The 20,422-nt window shown below is 37.1% G+C and overlaps 1 protein-coding gene across 9 annotated transcripts in view; it reads right to left on the bottom strand.

Moving 5' to 3' along the window:
• Positions 1–20,422, bottom strand: part of LOC124109482 (integrator complex subunit 6-like) — a 78,313-nt gene that overhangs the window by 12,447 nt on the left and 45,444 nt on the right. For 3 of the 9 annotated variants that reach the window (XM_046468123.2, XM_046468124.2, XM_058586649.1), the window contains 9 exons: positions 16,962–17,056; positions 15,883–15,993; positions 13,370–13,588; positions 12,239–12,362; positions 10,837–10,979; positions 9,060–9,294; positions 5,423–5,797; positions 4,474–4,567; positions 1,707–4,103 (listed from right to left, as the gene is read on the bottom strand). In XM_046468123.2, coding sequence (XP_046324079.1) covers positions 3,995–4,103; positions 4,474–4,567; positions 5,423–5,797; positions 9,060–9,294; positions 10,837–10,979; positions 12,239–12,362; positions 13,370–13,588; positions 15,883–15,993; positions 16,962–17,056 — 1,505 coding nt within the window. In that variant the 3' untranslated portion in view covers positions 1,707–3,994. Of the gene's footprint in view, positions 1–1,706; positions 4,104–4,473; positions 4,568–5,422; positions 5,798–9,059; positions 9,295–10,836; positions 10,980–12,238; positions 12,363–13,369; positions 13,589–15,882; positions 15,994–16,961; positions 17,082–20,422 lie in introns of those variants that run through there. The other 6 variants (XM_046468126.2, XM_046468125.2, XM_046468127.2 and 3 more) reach the window with 6 other exon arrangements.

Below are 20,422 nucleotides of genomic sequence, written 5' to 3'. Positions count from 1 at the left end.
CATCTCATTTTCAGTTATTTGTGTGGATTTTTTTTTAATCCTTTCAGTTTCTCTCTACTTGAGGCTTCAAATCTACAGTGAGTCTCTTTTACATAGCATGTAGTTGAATCATATCCTTTTTAACCATTTTACTAATCTTTAGCAAACAACTTTTTTGAGACATGATTCACATCCAGTAATTCAGCCATTTGAAGTATATGATTCAATGCCTTTTGGTAGATTACCTAGTTAATGTTTTAAAAAATTGGTTGAAATATATAATCTAAAATTTGCTATTTTAACCAATTTTAAGCATACAATTCAGTGCCTTTGATTACATTCACAATGCTATGCAAACATCACCAATGCCTATTTCCAACTTTTTCATCACTCAAGCATAAACTATGTAACCATCAGCAACAACTCTACATTGTCTCCTCCCCACAGCCCTAATCAAAATCCCTTTCTCGTAGGGAAAGTCCACTAGTAATGAACTACCTTTGTTTTTCTGATAATGTCTTAATTTCTCCTTCCTCTTTGAAGTTTACTTTGGCCCAGGACAGACAACTTGGTTGAGGTTTTCTTTTTTTTGTCTTTTTTTTGTCTTTGTGTGTGTGTGTGTGTGTGTGTGTGTGTGTGTGTTTTGTTTTGTTTTGTTTTCAGTGCTAGGAATCAATCCTGGGTCTCATTCTTGCTAGGCAAGTGCTCTACCACTGAGCTACACCCTCAGCCCCATTTTTAGAATTTTAAACATCATTATATTACCTTCTGACCTCCCATGCTTCTGATAAGAAATTAGCTGTTAATCTTGGTGTTGATCTCTTGTTATGACAGGTGTTTTCTCTCTGGCTGCCTTCAGGAGTCTCTTTGTCTTTGAACATTTTGATTATAATATCTCTCAGTTTGTCTCCAATGCAGTTCTTTGAGCTCCTTGGGTATATGGATTCATGTATATTATTAAACCTGGGAGTTCGAGGCCAACATTTACTTAAAATTATTTCCCCCCATCTTTCATTCCATGCTTGATGATGTTATTTGGGCTAAGTTTCTTAGGTTCTATTTGTTGTTGAATTTCTGTTTTCTTTATGCTTCTCATGCTGGATAATTTCTGAGTCTTTCTTCTGTCTGCTCATATCTGCTATAGAACCCTCTGAGAGAATTTTCCATCTCAATTATTGTATATTCCAGGTCCATAATTTTTATTTGGTTCCCTTTATTCATTTTGCTTTGTTCATCATTCTCCTGGTTGTTTGGTGTTTATGCAGGGTTTCCCTTAGCTCTTCAATCATATTGAAGACAGTAAAGACATTTGTTTAAAGTATTTGTTTATTGAGTTCAATTCCCATGCCTTCTGAGGGATACTTTGTGTTAATTTCTTCCTCTCCCCCATTGTTTTTAAAATATTTTTAGTTGTTGATGGACCTTTATTTTATTTATTTGTATGTGGTGCTAAGAATCAAACCCAGTGCCTCACAGATACTAGGCAAGCATGCTACCACTGAGCCACAATCCCAGCCCCTTATCTCCCTCATTATTGGTCCATACTTTTTTTCTCTGCAAACCTCACATTTTTTTTTTATTAAAAACTGGCCTTTTTTAATATTATGATATAATGACCCTAGAAATTCTGACTCCTCCCAGGGTTTATTGTTTACTTGTGGGTTATTTTGTCTTATTTCTTGCCACAGTCTGGCTGAGCACAAAATAACCGAGCCACCACGAGTCACTTGTAGGTTCAAAACAGAAACTCCTTTATTATCCGAACTCCCTCGAACACCACCCACACAGCCCATCCAGGAACCACCAACCAGAAATCCCTCCTCCGGCACTTCCCCAACCAACTCGAACTCTCCAGGAATCCCCAGGAGAACTCCAAAGTAGCATGAGAACTCCAAAGTAGGCGGACAGCAGGGGTCTAAAATACAATTGAATACACAGCTTAACATAACCATCATCATCTCAATGGCTCGCTGGCGTCACCTCTCAACTACTCACTTCTGGCAAAAATGCCATGCATCATTCCGACTCGGCTGTGGCTCTCAGCAATTTTTTAAAATATTTTTTTAGTTGTAGTTGGACACAATATCTTTATTTTTTATGTGGTGCTAAGGATCGAACCCAGTGCCTCACATGTGCGAGGCAGGCACTCTACCAATGAGCCACAGCCCCATCCCTATTTTGTCAATTATTTATTAACTTCTCTAAACTCTTTTTAAGGACTATATTCTTTGTCATGTATAGTCTCTGAAGTCTTTGTTCCTATAACTTGGAGGTCATCTAGTAGTTCAAAAGGTTTTCTCATGAACCTGGAATAAAAAGAAAAAAAAATATTCTCCAAGTGATAGTATATTAGCTGTCTATTGGGATGCTTCTTCAACACTTAAACAGGTTGTTTACAACTTTGCCTTATTTTAGCCTTCATTTCCTGCTTGAACTGGGTCTAAAGATCAGACAGAGGTGAAATCTGTGCTCTCAGGTCTTTTATAGATAGGAGTTCTAACTTTGGGTATGTATATGGTTTCCTAGATTTCCAGGTATATGTGGGAGAATTTTAAAGCCCTAATTCTCTAAAGTGTCATATAACCCCCAATTTCCTCCCAGCCTTTTTCCATATTATTTTCTGCAGCTTATTCGTCTGCCTTGAAATATTTTTGAGAAATATCCTCCACATAGATGCTGAGAGACTTTGGAGTTATGTAAAACAAAGGCAATTAATCCCTTTTCGTCAGTTTAGGGAGTCCTCCAGACAGGTGCAAACATACACTCCCTCCAGAAACGGGAGCCCAATACTTGGAATGCAGGCTGCCATCTTCAAAATCACTGCCATGCCATGGTGGGGGCGGGGAGGGGGAGGCATGGACAAGGGTAAACTGAAATGCATCAAAGTTCTTATCATACTCAATGGTTTTTCTCATGATATAGCATTTGCTTGGTTGCTATAAACTTTTGACTTATATTCTAGAAATTCAATAAACTTGATTCTGACAGTTTTTCCTCTTCAGTGTTTCTTAGGAGAGACTGGCCTCCCCAGTACTTTCACTAACATCACTCAGTCCTGTGAGTGATATTTGGAAGCTTAAAGCCTATGTTAATATCTTAATCATTGAATAGTAAGCACTTTTCTGAAAATGACACAAGAATCACACCACTAGAAATTTCTCTATCATCAATAAACTGTGAAAATCAATAAAATGATTAATTTTTTTATATGCAAAGTCAAAAATCTCTTTGAATACTTAAATTTTTACAAATAATACAAACATAACAATACTGTTCCATATAAACTTTTATATAAACATTAAAGGACACATACACATTTTTTTTTCTTTTAGTGCTTCCAAAGCACTTAAGTCCACCTGAAGATGTTCTGTTATCACATGCAAGAACAAAAGCCAGAGCATAGGGCAGCCTCAGGTGCACTTTGTAATGTCTTTAGACAAAATACAAGAGAGTTGGAGGTAGATTGTTTGGTGACTCTCCCTGCCCCTTCCCACAGAGAAATAAGTTACCCAAATAGCAGCTTCTTACTCTTTGATTCAAACTTTCCAAAATATTGCATGGTTTAAAAGGCACAACTAGGAATTGTTGAAAGTTCTGTTTAGCACACACATGACTAATACTTGGATTCTGTAAGCTTATTCTTTCTAAAAGACATTGTAAGAACATCAAGTGGTGTTCCACTTGCAGGTAGCCCCTCATTACTTTGAAAATGCCTGAAATGGCAGTTTAAATGAGTGATTCCCTTATTGCCTGTGGTAGGGACAGCAGGGTTTTATGAAGTTAGCCTACTGAATTAACACCACCACTTTCCTTTAATTTGGGAAAATAAACAAGAAAATTTTAAAAAATGATGCTTTTCACAAAAATTTTTAAGGCAAAAGTCCAACATTTACTGCCAGATAATCATAAAATTTAAAGCTCTACCACTTTCTCTTAGACTCTTTGAGGCTTCAACAATATCCTGACCAGTCCTACAGTTCAGAAATCTTATCTTTTTTTTTCACTTGTCTCTGCATTAACTTGATGATCTGCTGTTGATGTGATTCACATTGTTGAGAAGGTGATGAGAATCTATTTTTTCTAGCACCTTCTCAAGTTGCTGAATTAAGACTCGTCTTTTAAACCTGAAAAAAGAGAAAATTTTATTAACTAAATGATACTTAGAGCACTTATGGTGTGGAAGGTACCAAATGGGATACAAAGCAGAACTTTCCACCTACAGGGGGATATACAATTTGTCCTTACAGGAAGATATGATTTACCAAATACAATGAGTGCCAGCTGAAGGCCCAAGCTCACATTAGTCTAGAGTAATGAATGAGTTGGATACAGATAACATCAATCTAAATACCTCTAGAGACAGCCTTAACTATGACTTAGGACCAGAGTTTGCGAAAATCAAGGCAAAGCCTATTCTTCTCTGTCTTGCATTGGGCCATGCTGCTAAAACAAAACTAAAACAAAACATACTCTGAAGAGCTTGTTTATACTCACCTTGCAGCTTCCTTGATGGTAAATTCAACAAACTGCTTCTTTATCTCCAGAGGTCCTTGAACTTTTTCAAGCAAAATGAAGATTCTTTCATACTCTGAAGAGATTTAAAAAACTTTAGTATTTTTAAAAATATGAATAATATATAGTATTGAATCATGATTCATCCTCAGTAATCATTCTTCATGGGTATTTTAAACACTCAAATGAAAATATTTGCTTGTATCTACTAAAGAAACTCTTGCAAACACTACCAAATGTGGAAGGCTAAAAAATGGCTCCCTCAAATTGCCCTAATCCCTGGAGCCTGTGAAAGTGTTACTTTTAATGTTACCTAATAAACGTTATTTGCAGATAAAATTAAGTCAAGGATGTTGAGATGGGGAAATCATCCAGGTTTTTATGTGCAGGTCCAATGTAATCACACAAATATCCTTATAAGGTGGGACAGTAAATGCCAGAGAGAAGAAAGATGGAAGGACAGAAGTAGTGGTTAGAGAGAAGAAAAAGTGATAATTCTGTTGACTCAAAGATGAGGAAAAGGGCTAAGAACCAAGGAATACAGGCAGCCTTTGGAAGTTGGAAAAGATTCTTGCCAGAGCCCTCAGAACACTGGCCTACCAATACCTTCATATTAGCCTAGTGAAAGTATCTTCAGAATTCTAACTTCTTAAACTATCAGATAATAAATTTGTGTTGTTTTAAATAACTCAATGATACATGATGTAATAAACAAAATAATTTGTTATAGCAGCAAAAGGGAACTATTACAAGAAGCAAGAAGAAAGGTGATTATATCTTTTTAAAGTCAGAAGGAACCGCATTAAATTATGTGAGAACCCAATATTGCCCAAAAATGCACATCAAGAGGTGGTTTGGATCTTTTCAGAATCATAGAATTAGAGGTACCGCCTGTTTTACTGTTACATTATTGATAGATGGTCCTACTTACTTCGTCCAAACTTTCGAACTTCTTTCATTAATTGATGTTTGATATCAGCATTGATTCCTTGTGCCATTGCAGGAGTGATCTGCAATGCATTTGGTGCAGTTCCCAAAGTAGATACTACTGCAATTTTTTGGTCATCCACGGAGAGATTGCAGTTTGGGGCTCCTCCTCTAAGTACGTTATTACCAAGTTTGTGAAATGGTCCATCTCTCTTGAGACTAGTGAAGTCATCAGACAGAGAATCTAATTGGCTGGGTGGGACACCATCTCCTGTTGTGTTCATAAGCTCTGCTGGAGCAGATTTTGACAAGAAGCCATCAGGTGGGGTTTGCCCATTTTCCATCTTCTCTTCATGCACATCATGAATGACAGTGGCATCTGGAAAGCAATTTAAGAAGTTGAGCTATGAGGTAGTTGCATTATGTCAATCCCACAGGTACATCCCTGTGCTTCTAAGTTTCAAGGAAGTTATTTACTTCACAGAGCAGAAATATGTACCAGGTGGAAATCTGAAACCCCTCACACTGAGCTCAGGAAAATAATACTACATGATCACCTTTTTCCCTCTTGCTACTATGAAAACATGTAGAAACTGAGATAGCACAACAAACATTGGGAAGTCTCTGGTACTCATGATTTAGTGCCATCCTATTACTCTTTACAAAGCAAAAAGCACCAAGTCTCACTTGATGACATGATTTCTCAAAGTCACATATAAACTACCATGCATTGCCTGAGCTAGCTGTTACCTGAGCTTTAAGCCAGGTAACATGAATAGACAATTCTGCCTCACTTCTATCTAAAATATTCTGAGAAAATACATTGGGGCTGAATATGCTCTCTCTACTCCATCACCCCAAATCAATCTATCTATCTATCTATGTCTGTCTGTCTGTCTATCTATCTATCTCATTGTCCTCATCCTTCGTCCCTTCTGTGTCAAAGTGGGTTTCTTTTTACTCCAAGCCTGACATATCTTTTACTCATCTTTTGCTATCCCAAGAGATGGATCATCACTGAAGCAGACAGAAACTGCACCTGCCCTGATGGAACCTACACCGAGATGGGAAGTCAGAGAGGAAGTGCATGGAGAGCAACAGGCCATCCCAGCTGGATTCCTGTTGGGGGAGATGTGGGCAGGGGAGTGGGAGGGAGCAGCAGAGGGGCCTCCAGGGCTGAGGGTGGTGGCAGGGCCTTCTGGGTGGTGTCCTCTGAGCAGAGCCTGAGGAGGAGACAGAGCAGGCTTGTGCAGATTTAGAGGGACAGTTCAGGCTGCAGTAAGGGTGAGGGTCAGAGGGGGACCTGCTGAGGACCATGGAGTGGAGGAAGAGGCTGCCTGCCTCCAGGTGAAGCTGTGCAGAGCCTGTGACCCACAGTCAGGAGTTCAGGGTGTGTTCTAAGTGCTTGGGAAAGTGGAGGATGCACTTCCAGAATAGGCATGGCATGGACCCATTTACCTGCTGACACTATCACTCTGGATTCAGGGCCAGGAGTGAGTTAGGAGCAAGAATGTGAATCAGAACCTGAGTGCCACTGTGGTGCACACCTATAATCCCAGCAACTCAGGAGACTGAGTCAGAAATATCACGAGTTCAAAGTCAGCCTCAGCAACTTTGTGAGGCCCTAAGCAAGGTAGCAAGATCCTGTCTCTAAATAAAATACAAAAAAGGGTTGAGGATGTGGCTCAGTGGTTAAGCATCCCTGGGTTCCATCCCAAGTACAAACAGGGATGCCCTCTCTCATCACTTCTATCTAAGATAGTTCTTGAAACACTGGCCAGAGCAATTAGATGAAAAAAATTAATGGGATACGTATAGGAAAATAAGAACTTAATTTAGCACTATTTGCTGATGATATGATTCTATACCTAGAAGACCCAAAAAGCTCCACCAGAAAACTTCTAGAACTAGTAAATGAATTCAGCAAAGTAGCAGAATATAAAATCAACACCCATAAATCAAAGGCATTTCTTATATCAATGACATATCCTATGACAGGGAAATGAGGAAAACTACCCTATTTACAATAGCCTAAAAAAAATAAAATATTTGGGAATCAACTTAACAAAAGAGATGAAAGATCTATACAATGAAAACTACAGAGCCCTAAAGAAAGAAATCAAAGAAAATCTTAGAAGATGGAAAGATTTACCTTGCTCTTGGATAGGCAGAATATTATCAAAATGACCATACTACCAAAAGCACAAACAATAAGAAATAAAAGAACAGGAATCAGGGAGATCAGAAAAGAAGCTATCATAGTAGCATGGTGAGAGATCATGGTAGTGTAGAGTCATGGAATAGAAAAAATGGTAGAGTACAGGGATTATATTAAATGTCAAGTTCCTGGATTTGATAAATTGATGGAAGTAAGAGAAGAATAAAATAATAAATCAGACTGACTCTAAAGTTTGTAACCTGAACTACTGAGTAAATAACAATGCCAGTGGTATGAATGAGCCAGTTTTCTACTGCTCTTGAGAGGGAATTGCGCCCAATTCTTCCTGACTCTAATTCAATAGTCTCAGATTGCTATTCTGGCATTAATACTATTAGCATTATTTACTCTAGAGAAATCTGAAAATGCTATATAGAGTTTCTCTGCCATCTCAGTCCCCACAGGTGCTGTAGCTTTACCAGCATGTCACTGGATGAAGTCATTAATTGCTATGCATAAGGATGTCAGCAGAGTTATTTTGAAGAGGGGAAAGGTTGGGAGCCTAGTTGAAACACATGCAACCTATTGAGTTTTATATGTCTATTAGATACCTAAGTGGAGAACCCATGTCCATGGTAAAATAAGAATCTGGAGCTAAGGAGCAAGCTCTCATCTAGAGGTATAAATATTGAAGTTGTTGAAATCTAAATCAATTTAATAGCCACCAGACTGCATGGGATCACCCAGGGAGAAAACACAGTGAAGAGAAGATGCCCTGGAATTGAGCTTTGAGGCCCTCCAATTTCTAGAGGTAGGAAAGGGGGGAAAACACAGAAAAAGGATGGAAAGAGCCATTTTTAAAGGGAAAAGAAAACGAGGTATCTGGGAACTCATGAAGGTCTTCACGGAGAAGGGAATGGACAACGGTGTCCAAATGCTGTTGAGAGGTAATGGCAAGGTGCAGCAGACACTGGTGAGCCTGAGAAGGGTTTTAGTGGGGTCAAGGTGGCAGACACCATGCTGTACTTGGCTAGAGCATGAACAGGAGGTGACAGCACAGGGAGCAAGTGTAGATTCACGCTCTAGCCAATTCACTCCGACTGCCTTGGAAACCTACTTTGTCCCAACCCTTGAAGCTGCTCCAAATGGCTACAATGAACATGCCCATAACTCTCCATCTCTCTATTAATTACTGTTATTTATTTACTTACTAAGTTATGAATTAATTAGTAATTACTATGTCCATGCCATGTGTTAATTGCTGTGTTATTATGAATCTCTTCTCCTCATATATACTAAGATCCTTGAAACAGGTTGTCTGCTCCCCATGGGGTCTTTTGCACCTACCACATAGATGGTTTAATAAATGACTTACTTAATAAACAACAACTAAACATAAAAAAAGGAATACAAAAGAAAATAAAACTGTTTAGCGTCTTAGTCCTCTAGGAGCCATAAGGAAATCACAACCACTACTCTATACCTGGATGTACAAGGGTGGGTTTTATGAGGTTTGGATAAGATGGGAACCACGAGGCTGAGAGTGGTCCCTTTCCGCCCACATGGTTAGTTACAGTAGGCGGTGTTTGTGGTTTCCTCAACTGCAGGGACATACTCCGCCTTCTCTTAGATGACATAGGACTGTTGAGTTCTCCAGGACGTTTCACTTTGTTCTGTGGCCCTGCTACAAACTCATCTGCTTCATCAATCATCATTCCCTAAAAGACATTAACAAACATATTCTATTGAAAACAAAGATTCCACTATCAAAAAACTGCAAACACTTGTCTTATACATATACAATCAATCAATTACACATTACATTACTTTACATAAGTATAAACACAGGCCAAATATTTATCAACTCTATTCTCAGAAAATGACTCAATTTTAATCCAGTCTAAGTGGAACGAAGAGGAAACTAACATACAAGGTGTTGTCCAAGGCCAAACATGCTATAATAATAATCAGAAAGCTTCAGGAATGAGCAGTTCTGACCAAACAAAATGGGATAAACTCATAGTTACCTTTTTGGAGAAGTATAAACCACTTTGCATACCTGCCCACCCCTACCCCAGTAAGTTCTCCTTTTGGTGCTTTTGTGCTTAAAACTAATCATTAAGAAACACTGATTATCATTGTACAGTTAGATTATGCTACAGTTAGATTAGGAAAGGCAGATAGATGGAAAAAGTGATTTTTCCAACCAGAACTTCCAATATGAATTCAAATACGTTCACCTTGGTGCTAGCAAAGTAGCAAGGAGACTTTTTGCTCTTGAGGGTAGATGAAGGATGAGAGCCAGAAATATAGAAGAATAACCTAAGAGTATGTACCCTATAATTTGAACAAAATCATGAAAAATGACTTTTCCAGAGGAACCCCCCATATACTATACTGGAAGGGGAAAACATTTTCACGGAGGATTTATTACATGCCCAGTAATGTTCTAAACAGTGTGCATGTACTAACTTGCTTAATATTTCACAGAGCTCTGCCTGTTAGGTGCAATTATTATCCCCAATGTTACGTAAGGACACTAAGGTACAGAAAGATAAAACATACTTTAATTAGTTAACCTTTGCGGTGAGGTGAAATACTTTTAAGTTCAGAGATATAAAAGAGATTATAAAAGAGATTACTGCCTGGTCTGTGCCTTAATAGCAATGGTCTCCTCCATGAGGACATATATAATCTCATTTGTTTTCATGCTAAAATGGTCAAGTTGATATATCACACATGTACCACATTGAGAGCTCTAGATGATAATTCCAAAAAATTGACATCACCCCAAAAAAAGTTCACATCACCTAGTATTCCATATTTCAAGGGACACACTCATCACCATCTAGCTAGAGCCTGCTACCTGATTCATGGAAACAGATGAAATAAAATAATTGGTGAAATTAATGTGTGGTGGTAGGACTGAATATAGACTCTGGAGCCAGAAAGATGTGGGTTCAAATCCTGGTTCTTATTACTTATGTCACAGAACTTTGAAACTTGCTCAATATAAGCCTTGCAAAACAGTTGTAAGCATTAAAATGTAATCATTAAAGTCACCAGCTCCTACCAGGTACTTAAAAAATGGCAGGTATTATTTTACTCATTCAACACATTCTTGCATCGGGAGGCTCCCATTTCCATCCACAAAGAGCCCTGGGATCACATTTTATCTCTCATTTGTATTCCTCTTACCAAAAAAGAAGAGAATCAAAGGGGTATCACAATTTAGACAGAAATAGAAATAGGCATCCTACCTTCTTATCTTGTTTAAATGGATTGCCAAAAGTATGCAGTCGTTTTGGTTGGTCTGGATCAATCTCTCGTAATGGGGAGGCCACTGTCTTTAGATATTCCTGATAGTTACCCATTTGTGCAACTGGAACACTATGAAGGGAATCTGTAAAAATCACCAGCAATTAAATTGATGCTCTACAGTTGGAGTGCATGTCCCTTTTGAGATGACTTGATCATCATTGGGTTTAACAATGTGCATCTTGGCATCCAATAAAGTCAAAAATCTTGAATCTGGCATTCTGGGATCTTGAATCATTTCTCTCTTCATCCCAATCATTATTTAGTCTATCATTACTACTGCCTTCAGGCTCATATCCCTAGGATGAGAACAACTCCCTTACCTTCAAGCCAGGTTTAAGAATGGGCTGACCTTCTATTCTTCCAGTGGATTACACAAAGGGGAATGAAGAGAAGGGAGAGAGGATGGGGATGGGAAAGACAGTAGAATGAATTGGACATAACTTTCCTATATTTGTATATGAATACACCAGTGAAACTCCATATCATGTACAGCCACAAGAATGGGATCCTAATTAGAATAAGTTCTACTCCATGTAGGTACGATATGTAAAAATACACTTTACTGTCATGTATACCTAAAAGGAACAAATTAATAATAAAAAAGAATGGATGACCTGCTTCATACCTTTCATCTTAACCCAAAACACTATGAATCTGCTACATTTGAAAGAGCTGAGGTTCCATGGCATTCTCTTATTATACAGAGAATCTTGGTTAGTGGGCCATAACCTGAGGATTTAATTAAATGTGTATGCTATCTTTCTAGCTAAGTCCCCTTACACAAAATTTTGTGAGGGGTTTCTGAGGATTGTCCAATTTAAGATTTGCTGATTTTTCTAGATGGATGAACCCATTTAAAATGAACAAAACTGAGTAAGGGGAAATTGCAAACGATCATGATTCTCCAGTTCATTACTATTCTAGAAATGAGGTATTCTCTTTATCACAGTAAGCTGAGTGGTAGAGTGGGTAGTAGAGTTCTGGGTGTGCAGATTGGAGAATCTGACAGACCTAAGTTCTGTTACTTTGGGCTATACCTGGGAAAACTACAAAAATGCTCATTGTCAATTTTAATGCCCATTTTATGAGCATAAACACACTATCTGTCTAATGGGGTTGTTTGAGGCAAAGTATGGTGAGTGTGGTGTATGTGCTGATGAATGCACACTTGCCTTTAAACTTGAGAAAAATAAATTATGTCTGAGCAGATGTAGGGATTCCATGAAAACAGGCACTTGGAAACATTAAACTATTACAACAAACTACTCATAATGAGAGAAAATTTCATGAAAGTCATGCCTGGCATTTTCCTAGTGAAAATTACTCCCCTGTTCAATTTACCTTCATCTTGTCCAACAATAAACTTGTGAGTTTTCAGCAGATTGGATCTCATTCTGGTCAACTGGTCCAAAAGACCTCTTCGTGGAATATCATAAGCATTTCTGTATGTCTGAGGCTTCAAATCCTGTTTGAAATGAAACAATTTCAATTACTCCTGAGGCTTCTAATCTAGAAATGTAATACCTGACCTCTTAAACTCTTTGAAAAGAGCTATATTTACTTTAACTAACTATCGTAGAATTTTCACAGTGAAAAATTTCCATTTGTTGTTCTGATTATTCTAAGACACCCACAACACTATTAAAGTCACTAGGAATATCCATTTTCTTTTTCTTTTTTTAATTTTTTAAATAAATATTTAATTTTTAGTTTTAGGTGGACACAATATCTTAATTTTACATTTATGTGGTGCTGAGGATCGAACCCAGTGCCTCATGCATGCTAGACAAGCACTCTACCACTGAGCCACAAACCCAGCCCTGGAATATCCCTTTTCAAGTATATCATTTTAAATTCAAAATCCTGAGATTTATTCCTGTGGTCACCTTGCATGACCACTGCTTGTAATCTAGACATAGTCTTTTGGCAGCTATAGAGGTGGGCTGCTGGAATCTCCCCATAGGACAGCAATGGTTGACTCCAAAGGGAGTACAGTGAGCTGCGTCCAGCTGTAGGGACTTAGGCAACTGCTACAGAACTGAGCTGAGGTCCTGCTCCTTCTAAGAATGGAGAAAATGGTAGAGCCTGGCCAGTTCTGCCAGTGGATCTTCTCCATGGGAAAAGCTCATACCAGATGTCCCCACTGGGCTGGCCCAGACTTTCTCCAAGCTGCACCAACATCTGCGTCTCTTCATTCTCAATCCTCCTTCCTACCTGCTCTCTCACAGATGCTAGATTAGCATGGCAGCCTGGAGGCTCTCTCCATTACCTATCACAGGTGCTGTTTCCCAAACATTCCTTGTACATTTAATTCCATCTTGGCATCACTAGCAGGAGAATTCCTAAACTGTTCCATTAATAACTACTAACTCCAAAATAGGACTGTCATTATCTCAAAACTAAAGCCATATGAATAACATAAATGTATCAGACAAGTTCAAACGTATACAATCTCTTTATGTCACCATTTACCTTGTTTAAGAGCCCTACTTGGAAGCCAGCAAATTCTTTGGTATTCAATTCTGTCAGTCTCAGTGCAGTTTCCCCTGTAATCTCTTTCAATAGTTTTCTAAAATTCTTATTGTGAACCAAGGACACACCACCTCCAGAATGATTTTTCACTTTGATACCAGTTTCCTGGGGAGGTTTCTTCCCCACTGATGCTAGTATTCGTTCTGATTCTAGTTTGGTCTAAAATGAAAGTACATAGTATGTTATGAAAACATCTACCTTACTGCTGTCCATTTTTACTACTTAAGAAAGATAATACTTTAAGAACCTCAAAGAACAACTTCAATTGCAAATTACAGAAAAACAGATAATTAAACATTTTCCTGTGCTTCTCTGTACTATCATAGCAAACAAAGAGGGGGCTGGAAAGGCAAATAATATATTTTGTCTCTTGTCTATTGTCAAAACTATGGCTGAATTGTAGAAAGAATGGAAACCATGGGGAAGAATTTCATTCATAGTAATTTTAAAGCATCTAGTCTACATCAACATATTTGTTTCAGAAACAGACATAAAGGTTTAGACTCTATTTACACATGTAAATTAGTGCTAAAATTCAGATTATATAGACTGGCGTTATATATAAAAAATTAAACTGTTTATTTTTAACATTGGACTACATAAAAAGCCTTATATTGTAATGCTTAATTTAACAAATGTTACCAAACCAATAATTTGTAATGTGTACTCAATAAGTTTTTCACTAATTTATGATGAAAAATTCTTTTAATAGACATTTTATACTATCTTGATTAATTTTGCTTGAGAATGCACTGTAGCAAGATATTTAACATATTTTGTGTTCTATATACATCTGAGATGGTTCAAGGAGCACTGATGACATAGTTATTCAAGTAGTAATTAAGTTAGTAATTAGAAATATTATAAATTATTTATGATATCTTTCTCTCTAAAAGGTAAAATTCCACCAATGTTCATTAAGTCCCCCCAAAACTTTGGATTTATTTTGGTTTGGTCATGGATATTTATTGATCTTCCCTAATAGTTGGAACTGAGTCTATGTTTATTAGCTCTAAAAAATTCTTAAATATGACTTAAGAGCAAATGAGTGGTCTACTTCATTAAATTTTCTTGAAAGCTCATTTATAAAACTATATATAATCAATGTGCCCGAGAAGGTCCAAGAACTTGCATTAGTTTCAAATCTGTTCATTATTCTTCCTTGTGGCCATACCCTGCTGACACAGCCTTAAAGGCCTAAGGTAAACATCATGTTAAAAAAAAATAAATGGACCAATAGATAGATAAATAAATAACCAAATCAAAACATTTACAACAAAAACAAAAAAACTTAGCAGAGAGGAAAAGGGGTTGGGGGGACACTTGGCAGATAAGATCTCTGGGTTTGCTTTTACTTTCTTTTTTCATTTTGGAGCACACTGGACCAGTAGGAACCAGTAAGCTCTTAACAGTATTGAAGTTTTTGCCAGTTCCTAGCGAGATGTGTCAGCATGCCAGTTGTGGACTCCTTTCGGTCCTTTAGTAAAATGACACTTTGCTTACTATTCTTGGTTTTTGCAAAGGCCAAACATCCAAATCTATTTGTTTTGAAGCATTGTAGCCACTGCAAATGCTACTACTGTTCCCTACCTGGGCATACAATTTTTTTTTTTTAATTTTTCTGGGCATACAATTTGCACAAGACAGTAAAACTGCTGCCTGAATTTGTCACATAATATAGAACAATTGTATGGTAGTAGAGTGCTAACTCAATAGTTCCTAAACATTTACATCCTATAAGAATGGGCTAGGTAGAGGTGAGAAATATGGTAAGGAGGGGTGAGTGGAGGATGAGGTACTAATAGAGAGGGGCATCCAAGGGACAAAGTGAATAATGAATGGCACATGAGGTGGGGTCTAAAGGAACAGATGGAGTTCGAGGGCAAGAAGAGAGGAGGCTGAATCCCACTCTTCAGGTTGAGGAACACTGGTCTCATCTTCACCTTCTCCAGGGTAAAGCAGATAGCTGTTTATCCAAGGGCTAGTAGCATGTGAGAGTGTAAGTCCTTTACATGCTGCCTAAAAATGAATTTCAAGCAAGTCATTTCACCATACCAGGCCTCAGTGTGCTGACCTACAAAAGGGGGATGCTCTAGCCCAAAGTGATTCAAGGAGAAACTAGGTTGAGAATAGACAAAATGTGACCCAGGAGAGAATTCTTTTAAGCCTCTGTCCCTCTTAGGCCACAAAATATCAGCCAGTTGTGAATAGGACAAACCAGCAGGCAGAAGGAAAAATGGCACAGCATCAAACGATACTGACAGACCCTTAACTGCAGTTTAAATGGTGAAGCTAGAAGCCATAGAAAATCACATTATTACTAGCCAATAAAGTGTAGATATATATATATATATATATACATTTAATTGGAAAAATTACAATTATACTAAAGAATAAGGAAATGCACTTCTGAGGGCAAAGGATTTTTGTTTGTTTGTTTTTACCAATACTACCTGTTGGCTGAGTTTTTTAAGGTAAGAGATAACACTGTAACTAAGTCCACAATCTAAATTATCTGATATCAGATTTGGAGCTCCCATCATCCTTAGTGCTTTCTTTAATGGCTATAAGGAAACAAAATACACAACAGTAAGAATAGAATAAATCTTAAAATACTCAAAGTTCAGTTATAAGGGGCAAAGGGACATGATTAATTTTTTAGAAGTCAAGGCGCTGCACATAAAACCAAACATGGAACATTAAAAAGTGGCAATGAAAATAGCAGAGAGGTAAGGAGCAGAAAGTAAAAAAAAAAATCAGAAGAGAGTGGGATAAGAAGAGCAAGTAACAGCAAATTCAGATAAGTAAATTGCTTTCAGTCTTAATTCCAAAGTCATAAAATCATTTCACATTGCATTTTATTGTGGACCCCATTCCTGCCATGGTCAATACTAACACACCCCAATTTCTCCTCCCAGTGACACCAATGAAGATTCTGCCTTTTCACCTCTAGAAAATTGGTTTTAAGTTACCACATCAACCTCTGAAATAGGTTTGAGAATCTGGATTTAGATTACATTACAAGTTCAAAGTCATTGTGAGTGTTTGTCTCCAACTATAATACCCAAAATGAGGCCAAGTAATGTTTACAGTGCCTCTACTTCTTGCTGTGCCTAGAACATAAACAACTACAATGTCTTCAGCATTTTGTTTTCAGAGGGAGTCCCCAAGATTGAGAATTTCTAGAGTTAAAAAGGGAAGTTGGTATAACACATGAATCAATACCCATTTATTCTTCATTCCAAAATTATAATTTCATAAGATCAGTTTTAATAAGAGAAACATGGATGTGTTTCATAAAAATAGCCATGGCAGTTAAAAGAAACAAGAAAGAGAAAACAGTGCTCTTTTATGCTATCATGACATCTCTAAACTCTTACATGGTTTGAGAAGACAGTGATGACACAAATGTTCATAAAATAAATAAAAAAGATAACTATCTTATAGCAAGGTAAAGCTTTTGATTCATTGACATTTCTTATGACAAGAATCATCATTGACACAGTTAATACATATACACATCAATACATACTAATAAATAGTATGGAGGCAGAGTTTTTAAGTAGCTGTCAAAAGCCTGTCGCCACTTCAGATTTGGCTTAAGCTTGTGAACTTTGAACAAGTCATCTGTAACAGAAAAACAAATAAAATACTACATTATTTTAATATAATAAATCCCAACATCTGAATTCCAATATCTAAATCAAGCAGTTAGTAACTTGCATCCATAAATGTCAGATTTTAATTACTGAGATGAATATTCCATCATTTATATTATTGTGTTTTTTTTGGTGGTTGTATTTTTCAAAATTATATAGAGATGACCCAAGCTCACAACAGTTCAACTCATGATTTTTCAACTTTACAACAGTGTGAAAACAATATGCATTTGGTAGAAACCAAGCTTCAAATTTTGATCTTTTCCCAGCCTAGAAATATGCAGCACAATCAACTCTCTCTCACAATGCTGGGTAGCAACTGTGGGCTGCAGCTCCCAGTCAACCATGCAATCATCAGGGGAAACAATTGACACTCTACAGTGTACTGTGTTGCTAAGCTATGGTGGGGTGGTTAGTAGATTAGGGCATTTACCACCTAAAGATGGTTTATCTGACTTGACTCCATCACAAGTTGGAAAGCATCTGTATTGTAGAATTTTTCTAGAAAATGAAACAAATTATTGAGAAACACACTCCTCTTCCATCTACAAAGCTACATGTTGACTCTGATTCACTTGAAATATTTTTCCTGATCTATTACATATGATGATTCCACTGTAGTAAATTTTCATCAGAGGGTGGCTCCATAGTCAGTGGTGGATGGAATAATATTTCTTTCATTTAAACATAGAATATGTTATTAGTTTTGCTGAAAGGTTAAGGTAAAGAGATTTTACAGCGGCTGGGGTTGTGGCTCAGCGGTAGAGCACTCGCCTAGCATACGCAGGGCTCTGTGTTCGATCCTCAGCATCACATAAAAATAAATGAATGGAATAAAGGTATTGTGTCCAACTACAACTAAAAAATAACATTTTTTAAAAGAGAGAGATTTTACAAAACATCTGAGAAGAAAAGCTCAGCCTCTAGTTTCAAGGCAGTGAAGGGCAAGCTCGAAGTTATATTTTGGATTCTCCTCAATTGGCTCCTATTTGTTCATCCATATTTCCCTTCCTCTTCATTGCTTCATTTTCTGTGTTCAAGCATTTTGAGCCAAACTTTGTGTCACTTAAATTTTAGTTATTGGGTGATAGTAAAAGCACATAGAGATGTTAGGATAAAGTTGAAAATTCGGTACAGATGAATATGTTTCATATATATATATATATATATATATATATATATATATATATATATATGTTTATTTTATTTACTTATTTTTATGTGATGCTGATGATCAAACCCCAGGCCTCATGTGTGCTAGGTGAGTGCTCTACCGCTGAGCCACAACCCCAGCCCTGAATATGTTTCTTAAGTACCATGTATATCAATGTAACTGAAGATATTTAACTTAAATATGCAGACATTCCCTACCTTTTCACACTTTAATTATTTTGATAATCTAAATATATTTTATATACTGTAAGAAAATTTCCAAAACATCTCATTATTTCCTTCATACTTTATTATTTCCTTTCAAGGGTAAGAAGCATATATAATAATTCAAAATTGGCATCCCCAGACATCAAAATGAATCTGACACACATACTACAAATATAAAATATACCATGAATTCATTCTCTACTCTGTTTCTTCAGGTTTTATTAATTTTTACTTTTAAAAAAGCAAATATTTACTTCCAGAAATAAAACCATGCTTAATTTCTCTACAAATAGGCTTTTCTTTGAAATTCTGAATTACTTTAGTTAAGAAAAGCAACTATAGGGCTGGGGCTGTAGCTCAGTGGTACAGCGCTTGCCTCGCATGTGTGAGGCACTGGGTTCGATCCTCGGCACCACATAAAAATAAATAAAGACACTGTATCCAAGTACAACTAAAAATATATTTTTAAAAAAGGCAACTATAAGCTGGATATGGTGGTGCACACCTGAAATCTCAGCAATTTGGGAGGCTGAGGCAGGAGGATTGTTGGTTCAAAGCCAGCCTTGGCAATTTAAGAAGGCCCTAAGCAACTTAGCAAGGCCCTGTCTCAAAATAAAAATAAATAAAATAAAAAAAGGGCTGGGGATGTGGCTCAGTGGTTAAGTACCCCTGGGTTCAATCCTCAGTACCTAAATAAATAAATAAATAAAAAGCAACTACACATTTTCTTCCTTTTAGTGCTATAACAAATTATTCACTCCTGCTGAAATGAATTTACAGAGCCATAAAATGTAGGTCTTTCATTCTTTGGTATAGGCTTAAAAACAAAAACAAAAAAGATCTGAAGAGATTTCTGGTTCATTGCAGCATGCCAGTCCTTTAAAGACCATTCAGATCTTCATTCATATCTTGATACCATGAGACACCATGGAAATATCCCATCATACTGTGTCTTTACATGGAATCTGTTTGGAATTAGGCAGATTTTTGAAAACTGACAAATAAAAACACTGAAGAGACTTTTAGATACAAATAGATTAGATAACCAGAGTCAGTAATACACTTAGTATTTCTAACAAGGCCAAGTGCAATGATTCTGCCCAGAAGTTGGCTGAGTCTAAATATTTCTTGTCCAATTTTTTAAATGAGGGTCAGGGGAAGGAAGAAAATGTTCCATAGTCTAGAATAATAGTAGGAATACTGCGTTAGTTGCTACCTCTGTGGCTCAGAAAATGGTTTCTATGCTATTAGATGTCTATTTGCATGGGGTCTCTAGGATGGTACAGTAAAGACTTCATCAACAATTAGCTGATTCATATTTGAAAGAATAGGAGATAAAAGTGTAGAATAAAGAAAAATAATACAGGCAATACCTCAAAAGCTACTGATATTTTTTCTTCCAGTTTCTTTCTTTCTACTCCACTCTCCTACAGAGAGTAGACCTGTTTTGGAGTGCAAGCTCAGTCACTTCCCTAGCTAAGTGAGTCTGGATAAGTCAATTCACCTTTCTGAGCACCCATTTCAGCTATAAAATGGTTTAAGTGATAACTGCCTTACCACAATAACATTCTAAGGAACTGAATTAGTATGGAATGTAAACTATCAAGCATGAGATATATAGAAACTTATACAAATTATTCTTCTTTAGTCTTTTTTTCTGACACATCTTCCTTTCTTCTTCCTGATCATAACTGAAGTATTCTTTTCTTTTTGAGGTGCTGGGGATTGAACTCACTGCCTAGTGCAGGCTAGGCAAGTGCTCTACCACTGAGCTACAGCCCCACCTCCCATAACTGATCTTAATATAAAACAGAATTTTATTTTTTACATAAGTCCCCAGACTTCAATTTAAAAAAGGAAAAAAAGAAACCTACAAGCCAGGCATAAGTGTCACTCGCCTGTAATTCCAGTGACTCGGGAGGCTGACAGGAGGATTACAAGTTGGAGGCCAACC

This window comes from Marmota monax, unplaced genomic scaffold (genome assembly GCF_021218885.2).
Source record: "Marmota monax isolate L192 unplaced genomic scaffold, Marmota_monax_Labrador192_F-V1.1 WCK01_AAM20220418_F8-fsc00333, whole genome shotgun sequence".
Taxonomy (NCBI): domain Eukaryota; kingdom Metazoa; phylum Chordata; class Mammalia; order Rodentia; family Sciuridae; genus Marmota; species Marmota monax.
Note: the sequence above shows the minus strand (reverse complement) of the source record. Positions and strands in the feature narration are given on the sequence as shown.